The sequence below is a fragment of the Caloenas nicobarica genome, chromosome 13 (assembly GCF_036013445.1).
Source record: "Caloenas nicobarica isolate bCalNic1 chromosome 13, bCalNic1.hap1, whole genome shotgun sequence".
NCBI lineage: Eukaryota > Metazoa > Chordata > Aves > Columbiformes > Columbidae > Caloenas > Caloenas nicobarica.
Window position 1 is genome coordinate 2,908,284 of NC_088257.1, and position 22,352 is coordinate 2,930,635.

The 22,352-nt window shown below is 49.0% G+C and overlaps 1 protein-coding gene across 1 annotated transcript; it reads right to left on the reverse strand.

Annotated features, from left to right (window-relative positions):
* Positions 1-3,822: 3,822 nt before the first annotated feature.
* On the reverse strand, positions 3,823-16,327 carry STC2 (stanniocalcin 2). The gene is made up of 4 exons (XM_065644057.1): positions 16,067-16,327; positions 13,697-13,839; positions 10,987-11,198; positions 3,823-7,429 (listed from the first exon to the last, which is right to left on the reverse strand). The coding sequence occupies exons 1-4, from the start codon at positions 16,218-16,220 to the stop codon at positions 7,036-7,038; spliced, it is 903 nt and encodes a 300-aa protein (XP_065500129.1). The 5' UTR covers positions 16,221-16,327; the 3' UTR covers positions 3,823-7,035.
* Between the last annotated feature and the right edge of the window lie 6,025 nt (positions 16,328-22,352).

A 22,352-nucleotide genomic window follows, 5' to 3' on the forward strand; every position in this document is an offset into this window, starting at 1 on the left:
CATTTTTCTCCAGGGTAGGAAGAGACTCTGCAATGTAAGTGGGATTATTCATGGGTGACAAATGTAGCCCGTTGTGATTGCGGGATAGAGAAAAGCAGATACGAACTGCAGAAAATCTGAGAAATGGAAGTGGGCTTTTATAGAGGGGATTACGTGCCATAATGTCTTAGATAGCAGAGGGCTGATCCTGTGCTGTGTTAAAATGCAGCCTGGTTTTAGCCTTTCCATGAGCTGCTGTTTTGAATGACACCAGGGAATCTGGCACTGTCTGTGCCACGGGGGCAATTTGGTCTTGCACCGTATTTCAACCCTATTGAGGTTCCTATTTGGAACCACGTGTCTGACCTCATGTCTGCGGTGTCACCGGAGCCACCGGGATGCACATCGGTGCGGTCCAGCCTGCTGGCTGCAGCGCCACTGCCCCTGGGGTGCTACTTTCCAGCAATGGAGGAATACCCTTAAAAAAAGCCGTATCCGCATCTATGTGGAGAACCTCACAGCAGCCTCTCCAAAGATGTCTTCTTATTTTAGAAGAATTTCTAAATAAACTCCAAGCCACATTTTTATAAGAGAGGATGGTATTTGCAGAAAAGGTCAGGGCTATAACAGTCGGCATCCTTGGAGATAGGAATTCTCAGCCCTTGCAGCTTCCCATAATTTGTCATGTCTTTAAACCCTCAAGTCCCCATTTTACATTCCCGATAAAGAAAGACATGAGGTTTTGATTTCAAAATGAAATGCTCCACTGGCTGGGATGTTTTTCCCTAAAGAAAATGTACAGAAACAAAAATTGTTAGGATTTCACTAATTATATGGTTACGCTCAGCCCCAACCCCAGGGAGCAGACCTGGAAGGGACCTTGTGGAGGCATCAGTGGAGGTCCAGCTGCACCCCCCTTGCATTCCCTCTTCACAACTCAACCTTCCTTCTGGTTTTTGCTTGGTCACAGTGCAGGTGACCGTGATGGCTCTGGGTGATGCAGGCTGCCTGGCGTTGCTCAGGGCTCGAGATCTGCTCTGTTTGTTGCTGGGGAAGCATGCAGCAACTGCTGACTTTAGCAGGTGTGAGAGAAGTCTTTCCTGCGAGAGTCTGCAAGGAGAGCGTGGAAACACGAACAGAACTAGCAGTGAAAACTGAGTGGGATTTGTGTTTCTGGTGAGGTGTCAGGAAATAGCTTTGAAAATGCACTGCCGAGAGGCTTCCCAGCAAGCTTTAACTATTTCCTCACCTGGGAAGATCGCTGTGATAAATTCGTCAAGCGTGACGCAGCAGAGCTGCCCGTATGCCCGAGCAAGCCAGTATCTGCAATTAATTTTGTTCTTTTCGGGGGCTAGACAGGGAGCCTGTAGAAGAATAAATCCAAATGGATCGCATGCACGGATCTTGGTGGGATTCGTTCGTTTAGATCATACCTGTGTATGGACATGCATTCGCAATTTGAATTGCCTTGATTTGGTTTTCCTTACCTCACTTGTAAAGTGACTTGGACCAAATTGAACAAAGCTCACTCCAGTCCTGAAGCAGACTTGCACGCTGGTATTAAATATATTTTAAGTTACACACTGCTCTGGGTTGTGCAATGCAGAATCCCTGCTCTGCAGTCAGTTTTAAGGCTTCTTTTTCTCTCTGTGCTTCTGTACTTTTTAATGTCAGCACTCTGTTACTTACTGTGCTATTCTGTGAGATGCGATGCCCTAAGGGAAGGTGAGGGTCACTTCTCCATCGCTAAAGTTTCGCCACTTTTTGGAGCAGAATGCAGTCTCACCACTTTCCGCATCAGGAGATGAAAAATAACTTTTCTAGTTGAAATTGCAAGGAGGATGGTAGAGGGCAGAATGCAGTTACCTGAGCTGCATCACAGCTATGGACTGGACCAGCTCCTGCACAAAAATGCAGTGGGGTCTCCAATGCTGATGAGGGTCCAACACCAGCACAAGCTGTTCCTTGGCTGTGGTCTGAGGGCAGGTTGGCCTGAGGTCACATCCTACCCAAGTGTCATGTCTCTGCTGGCAAGATGCGCTTTGTCGTTGGTGTTTGATGACAGCTCACGGCAGGATTACAGAGAGCTATTGCACCTAAAGGCAAAGAAACGCTACAGGTCCTAGATTGCTGCATATCACATTGAGGCTTGCGAAGCCCATCTCATCCAAAGGCTTCAACTGGATTAGTTATTTTTAAACCCCACAGAAGGAGTGTTAAAAATGTGCTTTTTCATCCAAGCAGCCTTAAAAAAGATCTGTGCTTTATGTTCTGAGGTGCTTTCTCATAATTTCCCCATCCCCTCGCTGCCTACACCCCAACGCTGTATGAAAATGACTTTGGAGACAACACAAAGTGCTGTTTCTGCAGATTGCTTTTTGTAAATCTTGGGATTTTGCTTTTCTCCTTTCCTTTAACTCCAGTAAGAATCCAAGATTTTGGTATCTGATCGTTGCTGGGATAGTGATGGAGTGATCTGGGAGAGAATTACAGCTACTTTACTCACCTCTTAAATCCCTGTACGGAGCCACTGGTTGGTACTTACTGATCAATTATTGATAGGTGCCAGCAGAGAGCCAAATGGATGCCCTCTGTATTTAAGGTAAGATCTTGAAGAGGTAACTCTTGCTGTTACATGAACTAACAGGGTCTTTTTATACGTGCAGGACAAAGCTTATCAGCTATTACAGCTTTTAGAAAGCGTTGCTCTTGTATTTGTTAATGGGTCTGCCTGAAGTCCAGTGCTGAGGGCTTTGGCTGCGTGCTGGGGCTGCCGACCCCTCGCCCGTGGGCAGGGGCAGCGATCAGCCAAGATCCTGCCCTGGCCCTTATGGGATGCGCTTACGGGATGCTGAGTTGCACCTATAGCCAGCCCGGCTGAGCAGAGCAGGGTGCCACCGCCAACCCCCCGAGCGGGTTCTGTAACCCAGGATCATCAGGGCAGTGAGGAAGAAGCCCATGAGCACCCGCATTGCCCTACTCCCTTCCAAACCCCAATACAGCCTAATTCAGAGCAGATGAGGTGGCCTGGACATGCTGCAGTGAACTCAGTCCAGAAGAGGAGGCTGAGAGGAGACCTCACGTCGGTTACAGCTTCCTCACAAGGGGAGCAGGAGGGGCAGGCACCGAACTCTTCTCTTTAGTGACCAAGGACAGAACCCCAGGGGATGGCAGGAAGATGTGCCAGGGAGGGTCAGGTTGGACATGAGGAAAAGGTTCTTCCCCGAGAGGTGCTGGACACTGAACAGGCTCCCCAGGGAGGTGTCCCGGCCCCAACCTGACAGTGTTCAAGAAGAGACTGGACAACGTCCTCAGACACATGGGGTGACCTGTGGGGTGTCCTGTGCAGGGACAGCAGTTGGGCTCGATGATCTGTGTGGGTCCCTTCCAGTTCAGGACATTCTATGATTCTATGATCCCGAAATGGGCTTTGTCAGAGCCCAGGAAGGTCAAGCGCTTCTGCTCCCCGGGTTTTTTATCCTCTAGTTTGCTCCGTGTCTCCCTTTCTGCCCTCAGACCAGCTGCCAGGTCCCAGCCGAGCAGCCAAGGAGGTCTCCCTCCCCCGGGGCAATGACACGCCGGTGACCGGGTCTCTGCCCCGGCTCTCCCCGCTGCACAGACGGGAAGGGCTGTCCCTGTCCCTGTCCCCTGCCCCAGCCGGGGCTCCTCTGCCACCGCCCGGCTGGCACCGGGGAGGGGACCCGCAGCCAGGTCACCTCTGCCCCCCGGCTGCGCTGCTGGCCCGGCTTCACAGGGATTTTCTTACCCCTTATCGCAGCAGCTGAAATTCCAGCCAGATAAAAGCCAGCCGCAGACTTATTCAAAACATTTATTAGTGTTTAAGGAAAATAATAGTGCGAAAGGTACAGAGCTTTGTCTAAAGCCATATGCATTTTCTTTTTTACAAGCTTATTTGGCTGCAAATTCTACATGAGACAAAACTTGTATGTTTTTCTCCCAGAGATTTGGAATTAAGGACAGTTTGTCTTTTTTTTTTTTTCTTTTCCTTTTTCTTCCCTCTTTTTTTCCTTTCAGTTCAGCACTTTAAGTTAGGACAGCATTTTCCAGGGTTTACTGATATCTTTTCCCAGTAGGCATTTTGCTTCTCCCAGTATTTTCATTCCAGAACAAGGCTCATTCCAGATGCAAAGCATAAAGGAAACATTCATACCTTGGCTTTTAAGCTAAACCTCCTTCATGAACAGCAAGTTCATAAGGAATGTTAATTAAAGCATCATACAGTATCTAAATGGACATTTTTTTTTCTTTTTATAAAGAATTAAGGCTATGTAGATGTCACAATAAAATAATCTCAGGTAAAACACACCCTATTTGTTAGATATGAAAGAAGGTTTAACAATAAATAAATGATTTATGCTGTCAATAACATTATGGAACTGTATAAAACTATATTTATGCAGCTTTAAACATAAAAAAACCATACTAGTGGCATGAATATATACAACACAGGTCATGACGTACGTTTAAATTATCATAGCCAGCAGTGTTCTTTTTTAAATGGAGACACTATAATAAATAGAAATGTTAAATATTTACAATAATAGCATATGTGGAATCAGTAGATGAACACATAAAATCTTCACACACAGAGGAAAAAAAAGTTATGCCTTATACAAAAATCCCTCCCACCGACAGCTTGCCCCCCACTCCCCCCCAATTTTCATTGACTAAACAAGGGGAATATACAATTTTCCCCACAGAACAAATGACTACAAATAAAACTGTATGCATGCTGAGGTGGTACGTTGACTGAGACATTCAAGGATATGTAGATCTATATGCTTGGTTCCCATTGATGAATCAGACCTCTAGTGAGAGAGGGATCTTATTTTAGTTCAATGCAAGAACATCACATTGGTAGCGAGGAGTTGCTTCTGTTTTGTGCTTGTTGGGGGGTTTTTTGTTGCTGTTGTTAAAACACTTGGATTCCCTTTTTGGTTTGAGCTTGTTCTTCACGGTGGCTGTGTCAACAAGGGGGAGAGGCCGCTTGCAGGAAGCCCACGGAGCCACGCGAGAAACCTTCTTATGGTACCACCAACAGCCACTGAGTTTTTTGAGCAGAGCTGCCCGTCAGCGACAGGTTCGAGCCCCCCCTGGGGGACAGCTGGGTGTCCCACCCATGGGACGGCTGCAGGGCAGCCGGGGGGCGCTGGCACTGCCAGGAGCTCTGCTCCCCGGGTCAGCATGGTCTTCATCACTACAGTACCTGGCCAGATCCCACCTCCTCCCACTTAAGTCGAATGCGAATTTTGTCACAGAACTTAGCTAAAATCAAGCAGGATCAAGGTCACTTCTTTAAACGATGACCTGGTGATCACATAGAGACACTTTTTCAACTTAACGGTCCCCTCTTGCTTCCTACGTGGCTTCTATTAAAAGCAATGCCTATAACTTCTGCAGGTGGATACATGCATTAAACCCTGAATATAGCTATTAAGAGCTGTGTTCACTTAGTAGGAACTCAAATCTGAGTTGGAAATTGTAGCCAAATTCCAACACCCTCTACTGTTTCTACAACTTCTTCCCACCATGTGATAAGACGTACGTTAGTTCACTGGGTACGTTCTGTCTGTACTGAACTGCCTTCCTGCCCCCACAGCTTTCCTCCCAAACTTTCTAAATGAGAAGGCTCAAGTCCCTGGTGTGATTCCCACTTTCCAAGAAAACTCACTGTTTCTCTAGAGGAAGCTGAAGAGCTCGTCCTTCTATCCCTGCGGATGCTGTAACCTCCATTTCCAGTACAATATCTGGGGATATAGGATTGCACATTTGCAACCTGAGAATCACAGCTGCATAGGGGGGAGGAGAGATGTGTCCAAACACCTCATTCACACTTAAAACTGCTTAGAGACAATAAGCTCTTGGCAGTCTTCATCTTTAGTAACTCATTCTGCACAGGCTGGTGGTCCTTATCCGCACAATTAAAAAAACACCAAGTCAACCCCCTCTCCTTATCTTTGGCATCTGGATAAACCACAGCTGATAGGCAGATTGTGGTGGGGCTCCACGTCCCAGCAAATGGCACCACGCTGCTGCTAAGGAGAGACTTCTGATGGGCTTTCAACACAGCCCTACAGAAGAACTAAGTACACGGGGTCCTTTGCTGTCTGAGCCTTCACCCACCCTTTAACCTTGGGCTGTCCATAGGGGTGGAGGAAATGTATTGCTGGGTGGGCAGGCGTAAGCAGAGAATATGCACAGGATTTTTAGAGGTCCATGAACATGCTCTTGGGAGCCCTCCATACTGTGCAAGTCTTAACAGTCACATCGCCTTGTTTGGAAGCTGGCTACTCGCCTTCGATACGTTGAAGTGACTGGATTAGCAAGTGTCGAGTTATGCAGTGGTTAAAAACAAACAAACAAACAGGGGTCACTTAAAGTAGGCAGCATCACCCAGATGGGAACAATGGCTCAGAAGTTATTTGAGAGGAAAGCGGTGGAGCTCCACACCACACGGTTCCTGTGTGAGAGAGGGGGTGGCTATTTCGTTAGAGAGCATCACATAGAGAGCCTTGAGCTCCTGCGTTCTCAGCCACAGGCAGAAACCAAATCCCCCTGGAATTCAGCCATCTGCTGTCGGGCTGCGCCCTAAACCTTTGGAGGTGCTAAGCCACAAGCAGCCACATGCAATCTCGCAGAGCCCTCTTGGAACCTTTTCCCCAGGCGAGGGGACCAAGAAAACAAACAAACAAACAACAAAGCCCGCAAACAACCCAGCAACGCCCAAACAAGATCCTGAATTTCAGCTCATGTCTGTTTCATAAAAAAGGGGACAAGAATTTAGTTGGAGACATTTTGCCACATCTGGTGGCTGCTCAAGTGTTGAGTTTGCTGGATCTATAACCCATTGCCACCGCTCTCCCTTTGCTACTATATACACTGTTGCTGAGGTCCATATATATCTTGCAATGCCCTGTGCTTGACCTCTGAATGGGAAATGCTTTGGAATGTCCATAGACGGGAAGATGGGACTCAACGGAGGAGGTTTCCAGTGGAGGGGGAGAGATGGGGGGAATGGGGAGTTGGTGCCTTTTTTCACCTCCGGATGTCAGAAAAGTCGGACAGTTCATCTGCCCGGTCCATGATCCCGTGTGGCCCTTTGGGACCGTGGCCCCCAGCTTTCACCCGGGCATGGGCATTCAAGTGGCCCTTGGTACCTCTCTCTCCCTTAGATGCTCGCGAGCTCTCCCTGTGGTCAGAGTCGGCGTGGGCCAGCATGTCCCCACGGCCAGCAGCGGCTTTGCTGGCTTCACCTGACTTCTTCTCGGGACCCAGGATGGTGTCACTGTGCACAGTCGAGGTGCAGAAGCTCAGGATGGAGCAGAGACTTCCCCAGTTCTGTTCGCATTGGGCCTGGACGCTTCTTGTTATCGCCTTTTTCACCTCCTCGCCACAGGTGAGCAGGATATTCACTAGGTCAACATATGGTCTAAAGGTAAAGGAAACGGTGAGGAGAGTCAAAAAATGTGTAAGGGTCATCTATAAGTAAACAAGCGTAACGGCCTCTCTGCCTCACCCTCCCCGTGCTCAGCACACTTTGTAGCCTTAGCCCCCTCCTCCCCACTGACTCGGCAGCCTTGTAGAGCAATTCTGCACCATATGTTTATTATGCAGTATATTACATACTAATTGGCCATATCGCTCTAAGAAATGCACATGCTGGCATCCCATCAAACGAAGCTTCACTCAAGTGCTCTGCCTGCCTTGATTGCTCCCCCACTGGCAATGCTCTGGGAGAACTGTCATGAATATATGAGGTTTACATGCTTGGCAAATGGGGCTGTCAAATAGAAGAACTGCTGTCCCACACCTTCTGCCTCGATCGCTTTCCATGCCCCTTCATCTTTATTAGTCAAGATACACAACAAAGGAAACCTGCCCTTGTCCAGAGCCATCGGCTTCATCAAACACCTTGTTATCTCCAGGTGAATGGCCGGTAACAAGGCACACACCGACCACGGGTCTGCAGGAGGGAGGCATTTCCTCACCTCTGCAAAGAGCAACACATACTCAGCTAGAGGTTTTCTGGCTTTTCTCATCATCCTTAGCGTTCCCTGAAGCACCAGGTGTTGATCTCCACCACAAGCAAGATCTTATCTGGACTCAGGAGCCAACCGCACAGAGCTCAGACACACAGAAATCCACTTTGATGGCACTGTTGCTTCCCACACCGAGGTGGTTTTTTTTTGGTTTTTTTGTTTTTTTTCTTCATTTTCTTACAGAGTTCAGTAAAGCCTTCAGTATATACCTTTTCCCAGCCAAACAAGGACTCCAAACGAGCCATGGCCAAATACGGTCTCTGTGCCCCCAGAGCACAGCACAGCCTGAGCGCAGGCACTTCGGCCTCCTCAGCCGCAGGTCACCGAGTGCAGCAATTTTAAAATAGTTGCGGTCACAAGTTTTGTGGGTCAATATTGATGTTGCCTATTGACACAACCGCTCAGCTGCTGGCAGGCCCAGAAGGATGTGCTTAGAATTCTGTCTTCCATGCTAGGAACCACCCCCGGTGCAAGCGGGGAACGGCCTGGGGTCAACGGTCGTGGCTGCGTGGGGTGCTGGGGGTGCAGCTTCTGGGCACAGCGCCCACCAGCTCTGCTGGCTGTGGACAAGTGTAAATCTCTTCCCATGAACCAAGAAGAGGTGAGGAAAACCAACAGATTATGATCGGTGTCTGACACTACCCTGATTTTACTTTGCCCAACTGCTTAAACTCATTCGGAATGAGTAATCTTGGAGAGTCACCTATTCCCCCTCTCAAAATATTTCCCATGTTTGGATTGTTTCTGCCGTTTAAAAAAAAAAAAAAAAAAAGTTCCCTGGAATGCAGCAGCGAGCAATCTGCCAGGGCCTGTCACCCCTTCCACCATGGCGAATCGGCCTGACCCCCACCCCACTGCAGCTGACTCAGGAGGAGCCTTCGCCGCCCCGACCGCGTTCCTCAACAGGGAGAAAACAGAATAAAATAGCCAGAGAACAAGTCCGAGAGCTGCCACTTGCTCCTCCGCGCTTAGTTTTTGTTTTAGACATAAAATAGAAGATGCGAGCTGAGCACATTGCATACACAGTGACCCAGCGGGAAGAGGAAAAAAAAAATAATGGGGAAATCGGTTGCTGCAATTGGGCATAACCTTTGCAAAAAAATCTCTGGAAGAAAAAGCTTGCTGGTATGACTAAAAAGTGTCTCAGCTGCCAAATATTTCAGGTATTCAGAGTCTGCCAGAGCCCTGTGGATTAATACTGGCCCATTTCTCCTTCACTGTTTTACTTTCTGCATTTCAGCTGGCCTCACCATAGGGCCTGAACTGAGCACAAGGCTGCAAGTCAGCAGACGTGATTTTATTTCCAGCTCTGCCACACTTGCCTATTGATCTTGAACAAGTTCCTTAGTTCAAAAGCTTCAGAGATGGCCTCTAAATTTAGGGGAGGGGAGGAGGCCGGCTGGCTTCTATTTGGGGAGTCCTGCATAGGAAAGCTAAGCTCCGACTCCACGAGATGCTGAAAATGAAGTGTAGGAAGCTCTAAATGAGATCATGCAAATTATAGGTGTTCAGCTGAATGCTCTGTCTCTTCTCAGACAGAGAACCCCCCAGTTAAGCTCCCCAGAAATAAGCAGCTGCCTTTGAGCACTCCTGCTTTAGCCTGTTTGTGAAACAAGGATAACTTCTCTTTGGACAGGCCTTTGACTTTCATAGTTCTTCGCATCTCCAAATGATGCGGGGGGGAGTTAACTGGTACCAAGTACCCAATTTATAGCCTATTAACACAGCCTGAGCAGTGACGGCTGCTTCGTGGGAGGGATCCCCGCGACCCCTCTCCCCCAGGCAGCGGGATGCTGCTCTTTGCCTTGGCAAGGCCACGATCTGCCACCAGCCATGCCTTTGATCCCAGCCTCAGGAATGTCCACGGAAAGGGCCTTGCTTTCAGGCCACCACGTTCAGCTCGTACAAACCACAGCAAATGATCCTGCATTTGAGAGTAAACTGGCATCAAAGTGTCTCTGCAACAGCTCCTTTAGAGACCAATGAAAATGCAAGGCTAAAAGTCAAGAAGAAATAATTCTGTGTAAAAAAAAAAAAAAAAAACCACGAGTATCTGTCATGATTGGTGGGATTGGGGGGGTTTCTGTGCTAATATCCACCTGGGATAAGAAGGCGTAGAGAGGCATGGTAAGAAGATGATCTAAGGTTAAGCCTGCTGCCAGGCTGTGGCTCTGCCTTCTTGTGTGGGAGATGTTCACCTGCAAGAAAAACAGGCTCACGTTTTTGCATCTGTGCACAAAGAGTTGGTACCAACAGCTTGTGCCTGGTTCGTTGCTGTCACGTAGCAGCTTTGATCAATTCCAAATAGGATTCGTGCCTGCCATTCCTCAGAGGGCAGCTGTGTTCCCAGTCAGAGGGATGAGCTCCTCAAAATCTGACTTGTGCCTTCATTTTGTACACCTCAATGTTTTATTAAAAAGCATCTGAGATTAATAAGGAATAAGATGAATGGGAGATTACCTGGGGGACTGCAGCTCTTTCAGGGACAATTAACTACAAGACATTTGAAAGTGTGTTTAAAGAAGAAATTATCATCTTACTGACAACTTCACACGGACCTTCTTGCCCCTTCTCTAGCTGTCATCTATAACAAGATACTGTGGTCAGGAACAGTGCCTTTGAGCTCAGAAAGTACAGAAACACTGTCAGATGGCTCTGGAAACAGCAGACACGGACACTGTATTTGCTAAAGGACCAAAGAGACAGCCAGCTCCAACTTCAACGCACTTCATTCCCTTCCACAGTTACATCTAGTCCTTTGTAAACAAACCGGTCTTCAAGGGCCCCTGTGAAGAAAGCACTGGCTTGGGCTGGTACATGGGAAAACCAGACGTGCTTAAGGCCAGGAGGTGAAAGAGCTCTTGGGCAGATGCACAGCCCGTTGGCACCATCGTGCCCCTGGAAGGAGCTCCCACACCTCCGACTGCACCAGCGCGGAGACACTTACTCATGCTGCAGCAGGTCTTTGAAGTGAATCATCTCCACAATGACCTGGACGTTCTCCTTGGCAGCGGAGCAGAGGTCATGCTTCAGGTAGCACTCCCGCTGTAACTGGAACACCATCTCTTTAATGGCAGGGCACTTACGGCTGATGCAGCTGAATTTATGCCTCAAGGCATGAGCCTTACACTTCAGAGCGTCTTTAATGAAGGATTTTCCCTGAGAAGAAAAGAAATGGAGTAGGTCTGTATTTTTGTCCATTAAGCACAGCAGCTGATTTATGCCCAGATAGCTGCTCCTCTGCAGGACAATGTCCAGGGTTATTAGATTGCCAAGGGTACAACTTAATGTCTTTTCCCCCCTCTTCTCTTCGTTTCTCTGCCCTTAAACACCACGCCAAGTTACCCGGCCTTGCTGCCCCTGGGGAGCTGAACAGACAGGGCTTCCTCCCTGGCCTGTGGAGATTTCCCTACCCCAGCAGCTGAATGCCCAACAAGGGAAAGGGCAAAAGCAAGCACCTTGAAATAATTCAATGCTCAAGTTACTGGCTTGGTTTGCTTCTGATCTGGCAGCACAGCAGGTTCAGAGAAAGGAGAGGGCACCCTGCCGTGGCTGAGGCACCCAGGTCCACAAGCAGATACCCATTCGGTAACTGCAAATTAGGTTCTTTTTTTTAATTTTAAAATTAATTTGCAAACTCATAAGATGTGTACACCATCTATATGTACCTGCCCTACTCCCGAGCTGTCAGTATTTTCTCTACTACCGCTTCCTCAGAGAGGGACTCAAATCAGCACTAGTAATAATCCTACAGTGTCTTGATGTCTGTTTGCTGCAAGAACTTGTGAGATTAAGAAAATCAAATCGAGAAACCAAGAAAGTAAATTGCAGGGAAGCTGCTTTAGCAGTATCTCTTTAACCACTGTTTGTGATTCCTTCATTCAATGGCTTAGTGGGCATCAGAAACCTTTCTTTTTGCTGTCCGATACTATGGCTGGCGTACACAGTGCGTGTCGCAGCCTGACAGCTCCGCTCAGACTCCTTTCACTTTGCTGAGCAATAGGTGTGTGGAAGCCTCCTATACTGCCTCCGATTTCTTCATTAGCTTCAGGTTCTTTTACACAAGTGCTTCATGAAGACCAAGTTCTTGTCCTTTATCCAAAGAGTACCCTGGCATAGCTCCACCGACATCAACTAACCTGCAAGCAGATGTTGGGCCCAAATTGTTTCAAGCCAGAAATGTTTCTTGCTGATCAAAGAACTGCTTCAGTTGTCATCCCTTTCTATTCCCCATACCAAAGGCACTGACTTGCCCTTCCCCTTCAGTGACAAACACACACAGCAGGCAAATAAGGATAAAAAAGAACATTCTTATATAAACCAAACCTGACATCAATTCTTAGGTTTCAGCGTGAGGGAAGGAGAGCAGAAAGCAGAGAACAGAAAATCGCCAATGTTAGTCTTGTCATTTAATGCAGCCTGAAATAACTGTAGACAACACAGAGATGAGCCGTGAAAAGCCACGTCATGGCAGAGGGTGAAGTCACCTCCATATTAAATAAAGCTCCAGGGGTTTAACACTTATGCACTGCAATGGAGACAGCCTGGATGTGAAATGGGCCATATTTGATCAGCAGTATCTGGGGATCCTGGGGAACAGGCATCAGTGGCTACGCTCAGCCTTTGTAGGCACCCTTCCCAACACGGCTTAATTCTTTGGTCAACTCTGTTCACTGAAAGAATAATTGTGCAAAAATAAATGAGTGTTTTCCGTAAGCCACTTAGGAATTAAGTTGAAGGTTTTCAGATACCCACAGGAGAAATTATTCCCATGTTAATGGCTAGCCAGACTCTTTGTACGTCCTTGAGAATGCGAGCCTAAAACTCTACCACTTCAAAAGTGTTTCCTACTGGGTGGTCGCACCATCCCTCATGGAACAGGCTGGATCCTGAAGACAGCTCTACTTTATACCACACTTTTAACAGTGCCATGTAGCTGGTGCTTTTAGTCAAGTTATACTGTAAACTGCACAGTCAAGCCAAATGCCGCTGGCCTGTCGTAATGTTCTCTTCTCTCCACACTGAAATGGGAGAGTAGGTTTACAAGACGTAATAACAGGATGTCTCAATGATGCATAAATGGTCTGGGGAGAAAATGAAGGAGACAAACTTAATACCGCATACCATCCAAGTAATGTATTTTAACGTCAGTGCTTGAACCAAAGCATTATTTGAATACAGCAGCTTTCAGGAGGTTGCCTGTGCTGGTTGTGGGCAAGTCGTGAGAACCAACTTTAATCACTGCGCATCGGGAAATATTTTGATATGTCTAAAAGAACTGGGAGCCGAAGCTGCATTTCTGAATCGGCTTTGAACCAACATGGTGTAGAAGGTAAAGCCACCTAGTGTTTCCAAAACCATGTCCGGCTACATCGGTGTTCTGATTTAGTTATGCTGGGTACAGTAGGTGGGAGCGATGCAGGGAGCTGTAGCTAGAGACAGCGCGTCTCCCGGGACAGGCTGCAACCGCCGCTCTGTTACTGCTCTGGGGGCTTGATTCTGGACCCTTCCATAGGAAAAACTTTACTGAAGCTGGTCACGCACAAAAGTACATTTGCTCCATAACGATAACTTTTTTTCCAAGTGTTAAAGAACTAAACCGCGTGCCACGTGTATATTAGACGCAAGCAGATACATAGCATATTTCACCGCGTTACCTGGGCATCAAATTTTCCAGCGTTGTGCAGGAATGTCATACAGATCTCGTGTAAGCCTCGGATCTCACAAGAGTTGTTTTCAAAGCATTCGAACACTCCACATCCCACATCGCCAGCATTAACCAGGCAGTGCTGGATTTCAGCTAAAATGAGCATTGATTACAGTTAATTTGAAGAACTGTTCATAGAAGTTGGTGGTGGGTAGGGTGGGGAGGGAAAGAGTTATTTTGCTAACATCATCGGTTCAAAAGAAAAAAAAAAAAAACAACCAAACACGTGACAACAGTTATCGTACCGACAGCATGCCCACTTTTTGCAGAAATTACACCAAAACTTGGGTGTATTATGTTATGAAAGTGATATCCAAGAAGCAAATGCCAAATCCACTATGCTTACGTCAAACTATTTCACTTGAGAACTGTAATGCTTTTGCATTCCTCAGGAGCAAAGGACAGGCATGATTTTGGCTGTCTGACTTGTACAAAGTCCCCCATCAAATTCAAGTGCCAAAATGAGAAGCCCAGGACCCAGGCAGCTAAAATTTCTCATTTCTGGTACTTTGAGCTAGTTTCTGGTGATTTAGCACGATGTTTTTTTACAGACCACTGGGTTTCCCCTGTTGCGATGTTTACGGAGTTAATGGCAAAACTCCCACTGATAAATAAAGTCCTTTGCACTGAGTGTTGCATAAAGCTGCAACTATGTCCTCACCTATGCAGAAATCAATTGAAAATACATCTATTTATATACGTAGTACATAAGGTAGATCTACTGGAGCTAGCTGTTACATATATGTTTATTCTGCCCTTTCAGATGTTATGTAATACTGTAAAAAAATGCTGTCTAATACACACTTACCAAAAAAACCCTAAAAATCTAATTCTTAACAAGACAGCTTCTGGTCCTTTGAAAAAAAAATGGATGTAGTAGTACTGCCAGAGGGAAGGTGGTTGCTGGAAAAGCCTGGGGATAAAGTTAAAACAGGGGCAGCTTTTAGACCAGAACTGAGGATGCTAAGAATTCCTGTACCCTGTGCCCTAGTGGTACCTTTAATTAAAGCTCGCCCTTGGGAGCCAGCCTAATCCCCCTCCCGACCGCAGCATGTTTCAGACATCCCCAGCCTCCCCCTTTGCCGTGCGGTCCATTTGCAAATCTTCATAGCAACTTTTCGGTCTAATTTCAACCCTCTGCAAGGCAGAGCACGGTGGAAATGCGGAGTCTGCCGGAGTTCACATGAACCCCCGCCAGCTCGAAACCAAACCACTACTTTTTCTTTTTTTCCCCTTTTTTTTTTTTTTTTTTTTTCCCCCTTCTACCTGCCCCGAAGAGCATCTGGGGGTGGGACACGGGAGCCCCCGGGTCTGCTCCTGAGATTGTCTCAGCCACACGCGAAAAAGCTGCGCAAACACACATGCACCGAGGCGGGTGGGGGGGAGGGAGGGAAGGGAGGTCTTTGTGGAGCGCTGCAGAGCGCGGAGCTGGGCTTTTTTGGGGCCGGGAGCTCAGCTGTAGTGCTTGTGTTGGCATCCGGATGCAAACCCTTTTGCCGGATCACATGTCCTGGCTCCAGCGTGCTGAGAACTGCACAGTGCCGTGATTCACATGTGGCAGTCCCTAATGGGCATTCGTGCATTCCTGCTCGTGTGTGTTTAAACACGTCTCGCAGCACTGAGTGTTAAAAAAAAAAAAAAAAAAAGAAAGGGGGGTGGGGGGGGGAAGGGAAGTGTCTGGAGCCCGCGGTCTCTCTTTGCACGGCTAGGAAGGGATCCAGCAAAGTGCACGCCTCAGCTCTCTCTTTCTAGACAGATAATACCCGGGGGAGGGAGCACAGGGGGCGGGAGAGGAGGAGAGAAACCCCCGATCCGTTGCATCATTACACGACTCCCTATGGAGGAGGCAAAGCACCAGTCATTTCCAGCCGCTTCCCCTTCCCTCCCCGTCCCACCCCCCCCCACCCCTCGACCCGGTTTCAAACGCTGCGCCGAGAAACTTTCTCCTCCCCAGCGCAGCATCCCCGCGGCGGCAGCAGCATCCCCGGGCCGGGCCCGCTCCGCCGGGCTCCCCCCGGCCCCGCTCCCCCCGGCACGGCGCCGCTCGGCACCCACTTTGTGCCCGGCGAGGCGTTAGAGCCGCTTCGCCCGGAGCGCTGCCGCGGCTGTTGCAAGGGCAACACGTGCTTGGCAAAGCCGGGCTTTAAAGGTAATTAGGAGCGAGGTCTTATTTCCTCTGATGATTTATGCCTGACAGTCGGACACCGAAATAAAAACGCCTGTCATAACTCAACGCGGCCGTTCCCCCGGCGCTCCAGAAGCAGCGAGGTGCGGGTTCTCACATCACCTTTGCACCCACCCTCCGCCGCCCTGCCCGTACCTGTGTTCTGCAGGGACAGGCGCCCCTTCTGCTGCGGGGTCCTGTCCTGCGGCCCCTCCGGCGGGTGGGTGGCCTCAGTACCCGCCGCCGCCCGGGCGCTGGCGAGCAGCAGGAGCACCAGGGCCAGCAGCTTGCCGCGGAGCTCCGCGCACATGGTCGCGCCTTCCCCCCGCCGCCGCCGCGTCCTCCCCCGCGGGGTGCCGCACCCGGGCCCAGCGCGCTCCTCGCTGCGGCCCCGCGAACCGCATGTGCCCGGCGCGGCGGCGAGCGCGGAGTGGCGGCAGAGGCGCCGGAGGGTGCCTCAAATATCCCCGCCGAGCCCCGGTGTCACTCGCATGAGGGAGCCGAGCAGGTGTCGCTCCGCGCCGCGGCCAATGGCAGCCGCCGCCCCGCTCCGACCGCCCGCCGGGGGCCGGCCCTGCCCCGCCGGCAGGTTGCAGCCTCCCGCCTCCCCCGGCCCTCCCCCGGCCCCGCACGGCGGGGGATGGGCGTGCGGGGGGCAGGGGCTGCACCCCCGGTGGTGGCGAAGGGGGTGCCAAGGTGCCCCCCCCGCCCTCCCGCGGCGGTATGGGCGGAGGGGGTGGGAAAAAAAAAAAAGGTGCAAAAGCGGGATTTTGACAAGCAAGGAGGGTGGGAGGCAGCACCGAGCGGCTGGTCCCCCCGCAGCTGCGGGGCCGGGAAGGCAACTTCGGGGCGCTCCAGACGCCGCTGTCCTTGCGCGGGGAGCAGCGGGGGTGCCCGGAGCCGGCTGCCCGCGCCGGCCGTCCTGTGGCACTGCCGCCCCATTGCAAGACTTGATTTAAAAGAAAAAAAAAAAATTCCTCCCCGAAGAAGCTTTTGCACTGACTTTCTTGGAAATCCTCCACTCCATCCATCTCGCCCTCCTCCCCCCCCTTTTTTTTTTCCCCCTGGGATTTTGTACCCTGCGAGTTCCGACGGGATTTGGACCAATTCCACCACATGTGGCGGGTTGTGCTGGGAGGGGGAGGTTGTGGTACCTGAGTGCAGACCCGGCTGGGTGAGCATGGCCAGGCGCTGCTTTCCTTGACACCCCCCCGCCACCGGGGGAGAGCATCATCCTCGCAAGCCCCCCCCGGAGCAACCCCCCCCCCCAGCCAGCTCTGGCTGCTCCTTTCTGTTCAGTAGCTGGAGCGAGGAGAAGGACATAGGAAAATCTCTAGCAGGTGATGAGAAGTGTCGCGCTCGCTGGGGTAGGGGGGGAAGGGGGCGTGCGTGTCTCCCCTTGCCCTGCCGCAATGCACATCAGATGTTTCATCAGACCCCGCAGGGCCCATGCGGCTCCCGCCTCCCCCAGCAGCCCCGGAGCCCCCGGCGCTGCCGGGGCGCGCTGTGCTGGGGGCGGGGGTCCCGCGGGGGGGGGTGGGGGGGCGCAGCCAGGAATGTCTCCAGCTGCCGCTGCCGCCCGCTTCCCCACAGCTGTCAAAATGCACTTGAGGAAATCCACTCACACCTCCCCGAGCAAGGGTCTCCTCGGCGGGACGTGACACCGCGCCGCAGGACCATGGCTCCACCGCTACGCACCAGCAGGCACGTCCCGACACCCCCCTTGCAGCCCCCAGCACATCCCCGCTCGCCTGGGCCTTCCCTGCTCGTGTCCCAGGCCGGGAGGTTTGTTTGCTGGGTCTGAGCGGTGCAAAGTTTGTTTATCGTGCTTTAGGGTTTGACTTTGAAACATCTTTTCTAAAGACTGAAATTCTTAACGGTGGTGCCAAGCTCGTGTGGAAATTCCCTTTTATCAATACGCTGCTGCCTTGTAAGCTGCAACTTGCAGCTTTGCTCTAAGGAACTCTCTGTGCCAGTGCGGATGTCTGCAAAGCCCCTGTGCCCCTGGGATGGGCTCTGCCCTTTTTGACAAAAGGGCTATTAAAGGAATAGGTTTTTCTTCTTCATTTTCCCCTCACTCTGAGTGCCTGGTGGCCCTTCTTTTGTCCTTGTTCTCTTACTATTTATACTGCTGAAGAGCTTTGCTATTTAATTGCCTTTGCTAGGTCTGACTAGCTTGACTTTAACAATTTTCATCCACAGTGTTCAAAGAGCAGGGACTGAATGAACTCAGGAGCAGCACAGAGAGAGTATGGGCAAGAGGATTTAAGGGACAGCAGTTTTTTTCTGTTGGAGGAGGTAACAACCAATGTACCGTTCATAACCAGCAAGTCTGCATTATACATATAATATATATTTCTTTTTTTTTTCTGGTACCTCACAAATTGCGCTTTCTCCTAATGCCCTTTCCTTGCTGCTTTAGGTCCGATGCCCTCCTGCAGCCATTTGTCATCAACCTTTCTGCTTCTTTTTAAAGTTACAGTTTTCATACGGGGTTTTGGCCTTGTGACTTAAAGGGATTCAGTGCATCCTCCATGCACCAGATCCCGGGTCCCTCCCTCTGGTTGGCTTCTCTAGGCAGGTCTCGTCATTTCTCAGAGCATGTCCTTTGAACCACGCAGCCCTGGCCTCTCCTGCAGCCCATATTGTATTGATTGCTCCATCCAAGGTTATTTTCACGGCTCTTTTCCTTACCAAAACCGTCCCTAAAATAGCACCCCCTCGTGTCACTATTTGGTGAAGAAATCTGCCGGCTGTCACTACCTTGAGCATTTTCTGTCTCTTCTGCTCAGCAGACATTGCTGGGCAGTGAGTGGCACTCAGAGCTGTAGGATTTTTCCTGCCTCTCCCTCTTGAGGTCACCCGTCAGGGTGCTCCTGGGATTAGAGGATCCCACTCAGCCCTTCCTTAGCAAGGAAAGAAGCTGCGCCTGCATTTTAAAGGTGAGCCCTGTCAGGGGAAATGCGCATGATCCACAAGTCACGCTCTAGCAAATTTGGCATCTTCTGGAACGTGGTGTAACTCGCTCCCTGGCAGCGCCATCGACTGCCAGTTTGAGTGCCAGGTAATTTTACAGAATAGTTACCAATTCCAGTGATTTAGGGGCTGGTTTCCAGGAGACTTGGGATGCCTGAATCCCGAGGCACGGAGCCTGCAGCTTTGCTCCAGCCGCAGGGAGCTTGCGTGGACGCAGGCGCCTGATTGCAGGATGGTGTCTGGTTGCGAAGCATTTGATGACGTGTTTGAGGAGCAACACTTCGGAGAGGATCTTTGGATCGGCTACTTCCAGCAGTTTTGAACGACTGTTGGCTTTTAGGAATGCACTTTTGAGTTCCCTTTGGCTAACACACACAGGTTTTACTTTTTAAGAATGTTTCATAATTTGATTAAAACTTTATATGATCAAGCAGTAGCACGAGCGTTTTCCAACTGCCTTTAAATGGGAAGCATTTAATTATTTGGGGTTTTTAGGGAGATGAGCTGCTTTCATGGTTATTAACAGGGCTGTGTCCCTGCAAGGCCGTTGCAGGCAGGTGAAGGCTGAGAAATGCTGTGCAAGAGGCTCTGGCACACAGGGAGAGGGAGAGCACACCCAGTTATGAAGGACGGAGAGGCCGATGACTTCAAAAGGGAAGAGGATGCTGTGAGAAGGTGTGCCGAGGTCTGGATTCTGGGGTTTTTTTAATCTGTGACTAAACGCATTTCACAGTAGAGTTAGAGTAAGCTGTTCTGTGCAGCCCCAGCGGCGCGATGGGATTTCATCAGACTTGAGAAAATAAGCAAGACAGGGGAATTTATTGTTGCCTCTTCTCCTGGGTAATTTCCCCACCTCGGGGCTTAGCGCAAAGCGCTGACTTGCAAATGACACATCATTACGAAGGCAGCTCGGAGCTGCAAAGCATCGCTGGGAAAGTGGTCGGGGAGAGCGGAGGAAGCTGCTGCTTGGACTTGGGACCTGCTCTGGGAACACGTTGATTTAAATTCCCACAAGCTGGTTCTTGGACGGTGCGAGTGAAGCTGCTGACAGTGACTGCAATGGGATTTGACACTGGAGAACCTGTTAGGCTCAGTAAATGTAGGTCTGTTGGGAAGCTTCAAAGGGTTGTATTTTAAGTCACTTTTCCCCCATCTATCATCGATTTAGTATTTTTGAATCTCTGGTAACTGTAATTTTTATGATGAACGAGCAGAAGTTGGCAATAAAGCCACAGAGAATGAAATACAAGAAAAGTCAGAGCTAATTAGATTTAAAAATTATACAGCCATTTTTTTTCCTAATTGCTTGTGTAAAAATCAAGTATTTGAGAAATGGTCTCAATGAATTATGCGCCAAGTTTAAAGATGGTCTGGCTGATGTGATAAAATATGAACTATTTGAAAGATTTATAAGGGTCAGAAATCCTGCCGAACGTTTTAGTATTTAGAGCAGCAGGAAACCACTCTGTGATATTTTTAAAACAGGTATTTACTCAAGTAATTGGTTACTTTTTATGTGGAATAAGAAAACCTGGTGCAGCTATATTGGACTTGACATAAAAGAGAGGTATGTAATTTGTGAGCAAAACAGGGTGGAACGTACACATTGTACCTGGGGAGGTATTTCGAGAAAGACAACTCCTTGAGACAAAAAGCCAAAACAACAGACACGCTGGGTTGCATGCCAGAATTGTTTATTCCTCAGTTAATCAGCTGTGTAATGAGTGTCCAGAAACAATCCCTTCTGCCCAGGTAGTTGAAGTTTCAAACTTTGTAAGCTTTGTGGCCTTCAGAAAATGGATTACATGAAAGCTGGACGAAAAACACATGTTTCTCAGAACGTTTTGGTTCAAATAAAAAAAAAAAAAGTGGCAACGGTGGTGCCAACAATTTACTGCAGAATATCTGAACCAGATGCTGTTAAACTATAATTCCAAACAATTTGCCAGAATTATGTATTTACTTTATTCTTTAAGTCAAGCTAAAGATATGCATGGTTTTTATTACTTGTGGATATAAACAAAAATGTGATGTGATTACAACTAATATAAGGCAGATAATGCCAAACAGTTGTGATTTCAGTGACTACTGCACTAGCTAAAAAAAATGTAGGCTCTGTTGGTAATTATACACGAAAGGGTCGTCAAAATGTGGCTGTTCTGACTGAGACATGTCAACCTGCAGTCTGCTTAGTCACCCAGTAAGAGCATTGGCCAAAAGCATCTGTTTCTCCCCTTTTCTCTCAGTAGTTCATTTTTTTTTCCCCCCGAGAGAATGGGGAAGAGATCTGCAAGACATGCTGAGTTAGATTCTTAACTGAAATAATACATGGGAGAGACTCTTGTTAGGAGGTACTTGTAGGCAATCTCTGACTTGCCAGTTCTTATCCCGATGAGCTGCTATCTGATGGTTCAAAAGACAGGCACTGATGTCAAAATTGCTGTCTTGAAAGGACAGAGTGAGTTCCAGCAGGAGTTTTTATGACATTACATGTCATTCAGTTTATAAAGGGTTCTCGCTGGCACTCCCACAAGCTGAAACAATCTTTGCCTACTGTCAAGAGGCTCTCAGAAAACCTCAAATAATTTCCTTGAGTGAAGTGGCTACCTCAGTCAGCTGCGGCTTGACGCAGAGAAGTGCTGAACATCTTGTAACACCCATATTCCCAGGTCGGACCACAGATGAGCAGAGAGGAAAATACATCAGGAACTGGAGAAAAGAGTTTCGAGAAGAAGCTTTGATTCAGAGGGTTGTTCAGCGAAGTCACCAATACCAAATCCCCCTGTGTGTTATAAAGAAAAGAAGAGTCTGCAAAAGATTTGTAGTGGAGTCTCTGGTTTCATCCAGCCTGCTGGGACACAGCGAGCTCCGGCTCCCGACCGGGGGCTGCAGTGTCAGACCCTGCTTGGAGGAGCGTGGAAACTCATCACCGCTCTTCTGCAGAAATTCTGTTTGATTTGGGGAAAAAACCACGCTTTCGTACAAAAGAAAAAAGAGTTATCTGGGTCCCCCACCAGAAGACCATCTGGTATATAAAGTCTCCTCTTTGCTTTACGTGACTCAAGGCTAACACGTGCTTCATTACAAACAGGGTTCCACCTGCAATGCAAGATGTTTTTGCAGTTTTGAACCCACCAAATCCTGAAACAATGGCTGTAGGAGAGATGAGAATTACCACTACCATATTAGTGCCAAAGCCCAATGCAAATAATTTAATTAAGTTTAAGTGTCACGGCTGACATATTTATTGGACGCACCCAGCTTATGTGTGTTTATGATGCAGTTATGTGAGGCAGAAATTAGAGACGGGTGAGATTCGCTAGTCCTGGGGTGTCCTTCTCCTTTGCAGTGCCAGATTCTTCTGATGTTCTGGTTGCTCGGCTCCTCCTCCATCTCACCTCCTGAAGGAGCCACAAGTGATTGTTGCCGTCAAAGTGGACAATGATGACTTCTTCTTTTGCTCTGG

What these genes read in the sequence shown, in the direction of transcription:
- STC2 (XM_065644057.1), bottom strand. Translation starts at nt 16,220, where the DNA reads ATGTGCGCGGAGCTCCGCGGCAAGCTGCTGGCCCTGGTGCTCCTGCTG. An exon ending in CTGGAAAATTTGATGCCCAG is followed by an intron (nt 11,199 to 13,696) that starts GTAACGCGGTGA and finishes TTTTCTTCTCAG; the next exon opens with GGAAAATCCTTCATTAAAGA. An exon ending in AAAGACCTGCTGCAGCATGA is followed by an intron (nt 7,430 to 10,986) that starts GTAAGTGTCTCC and finishes CTTTACCTTTAG; the next exon opens with ACCATATGTTGACCTAGTGA.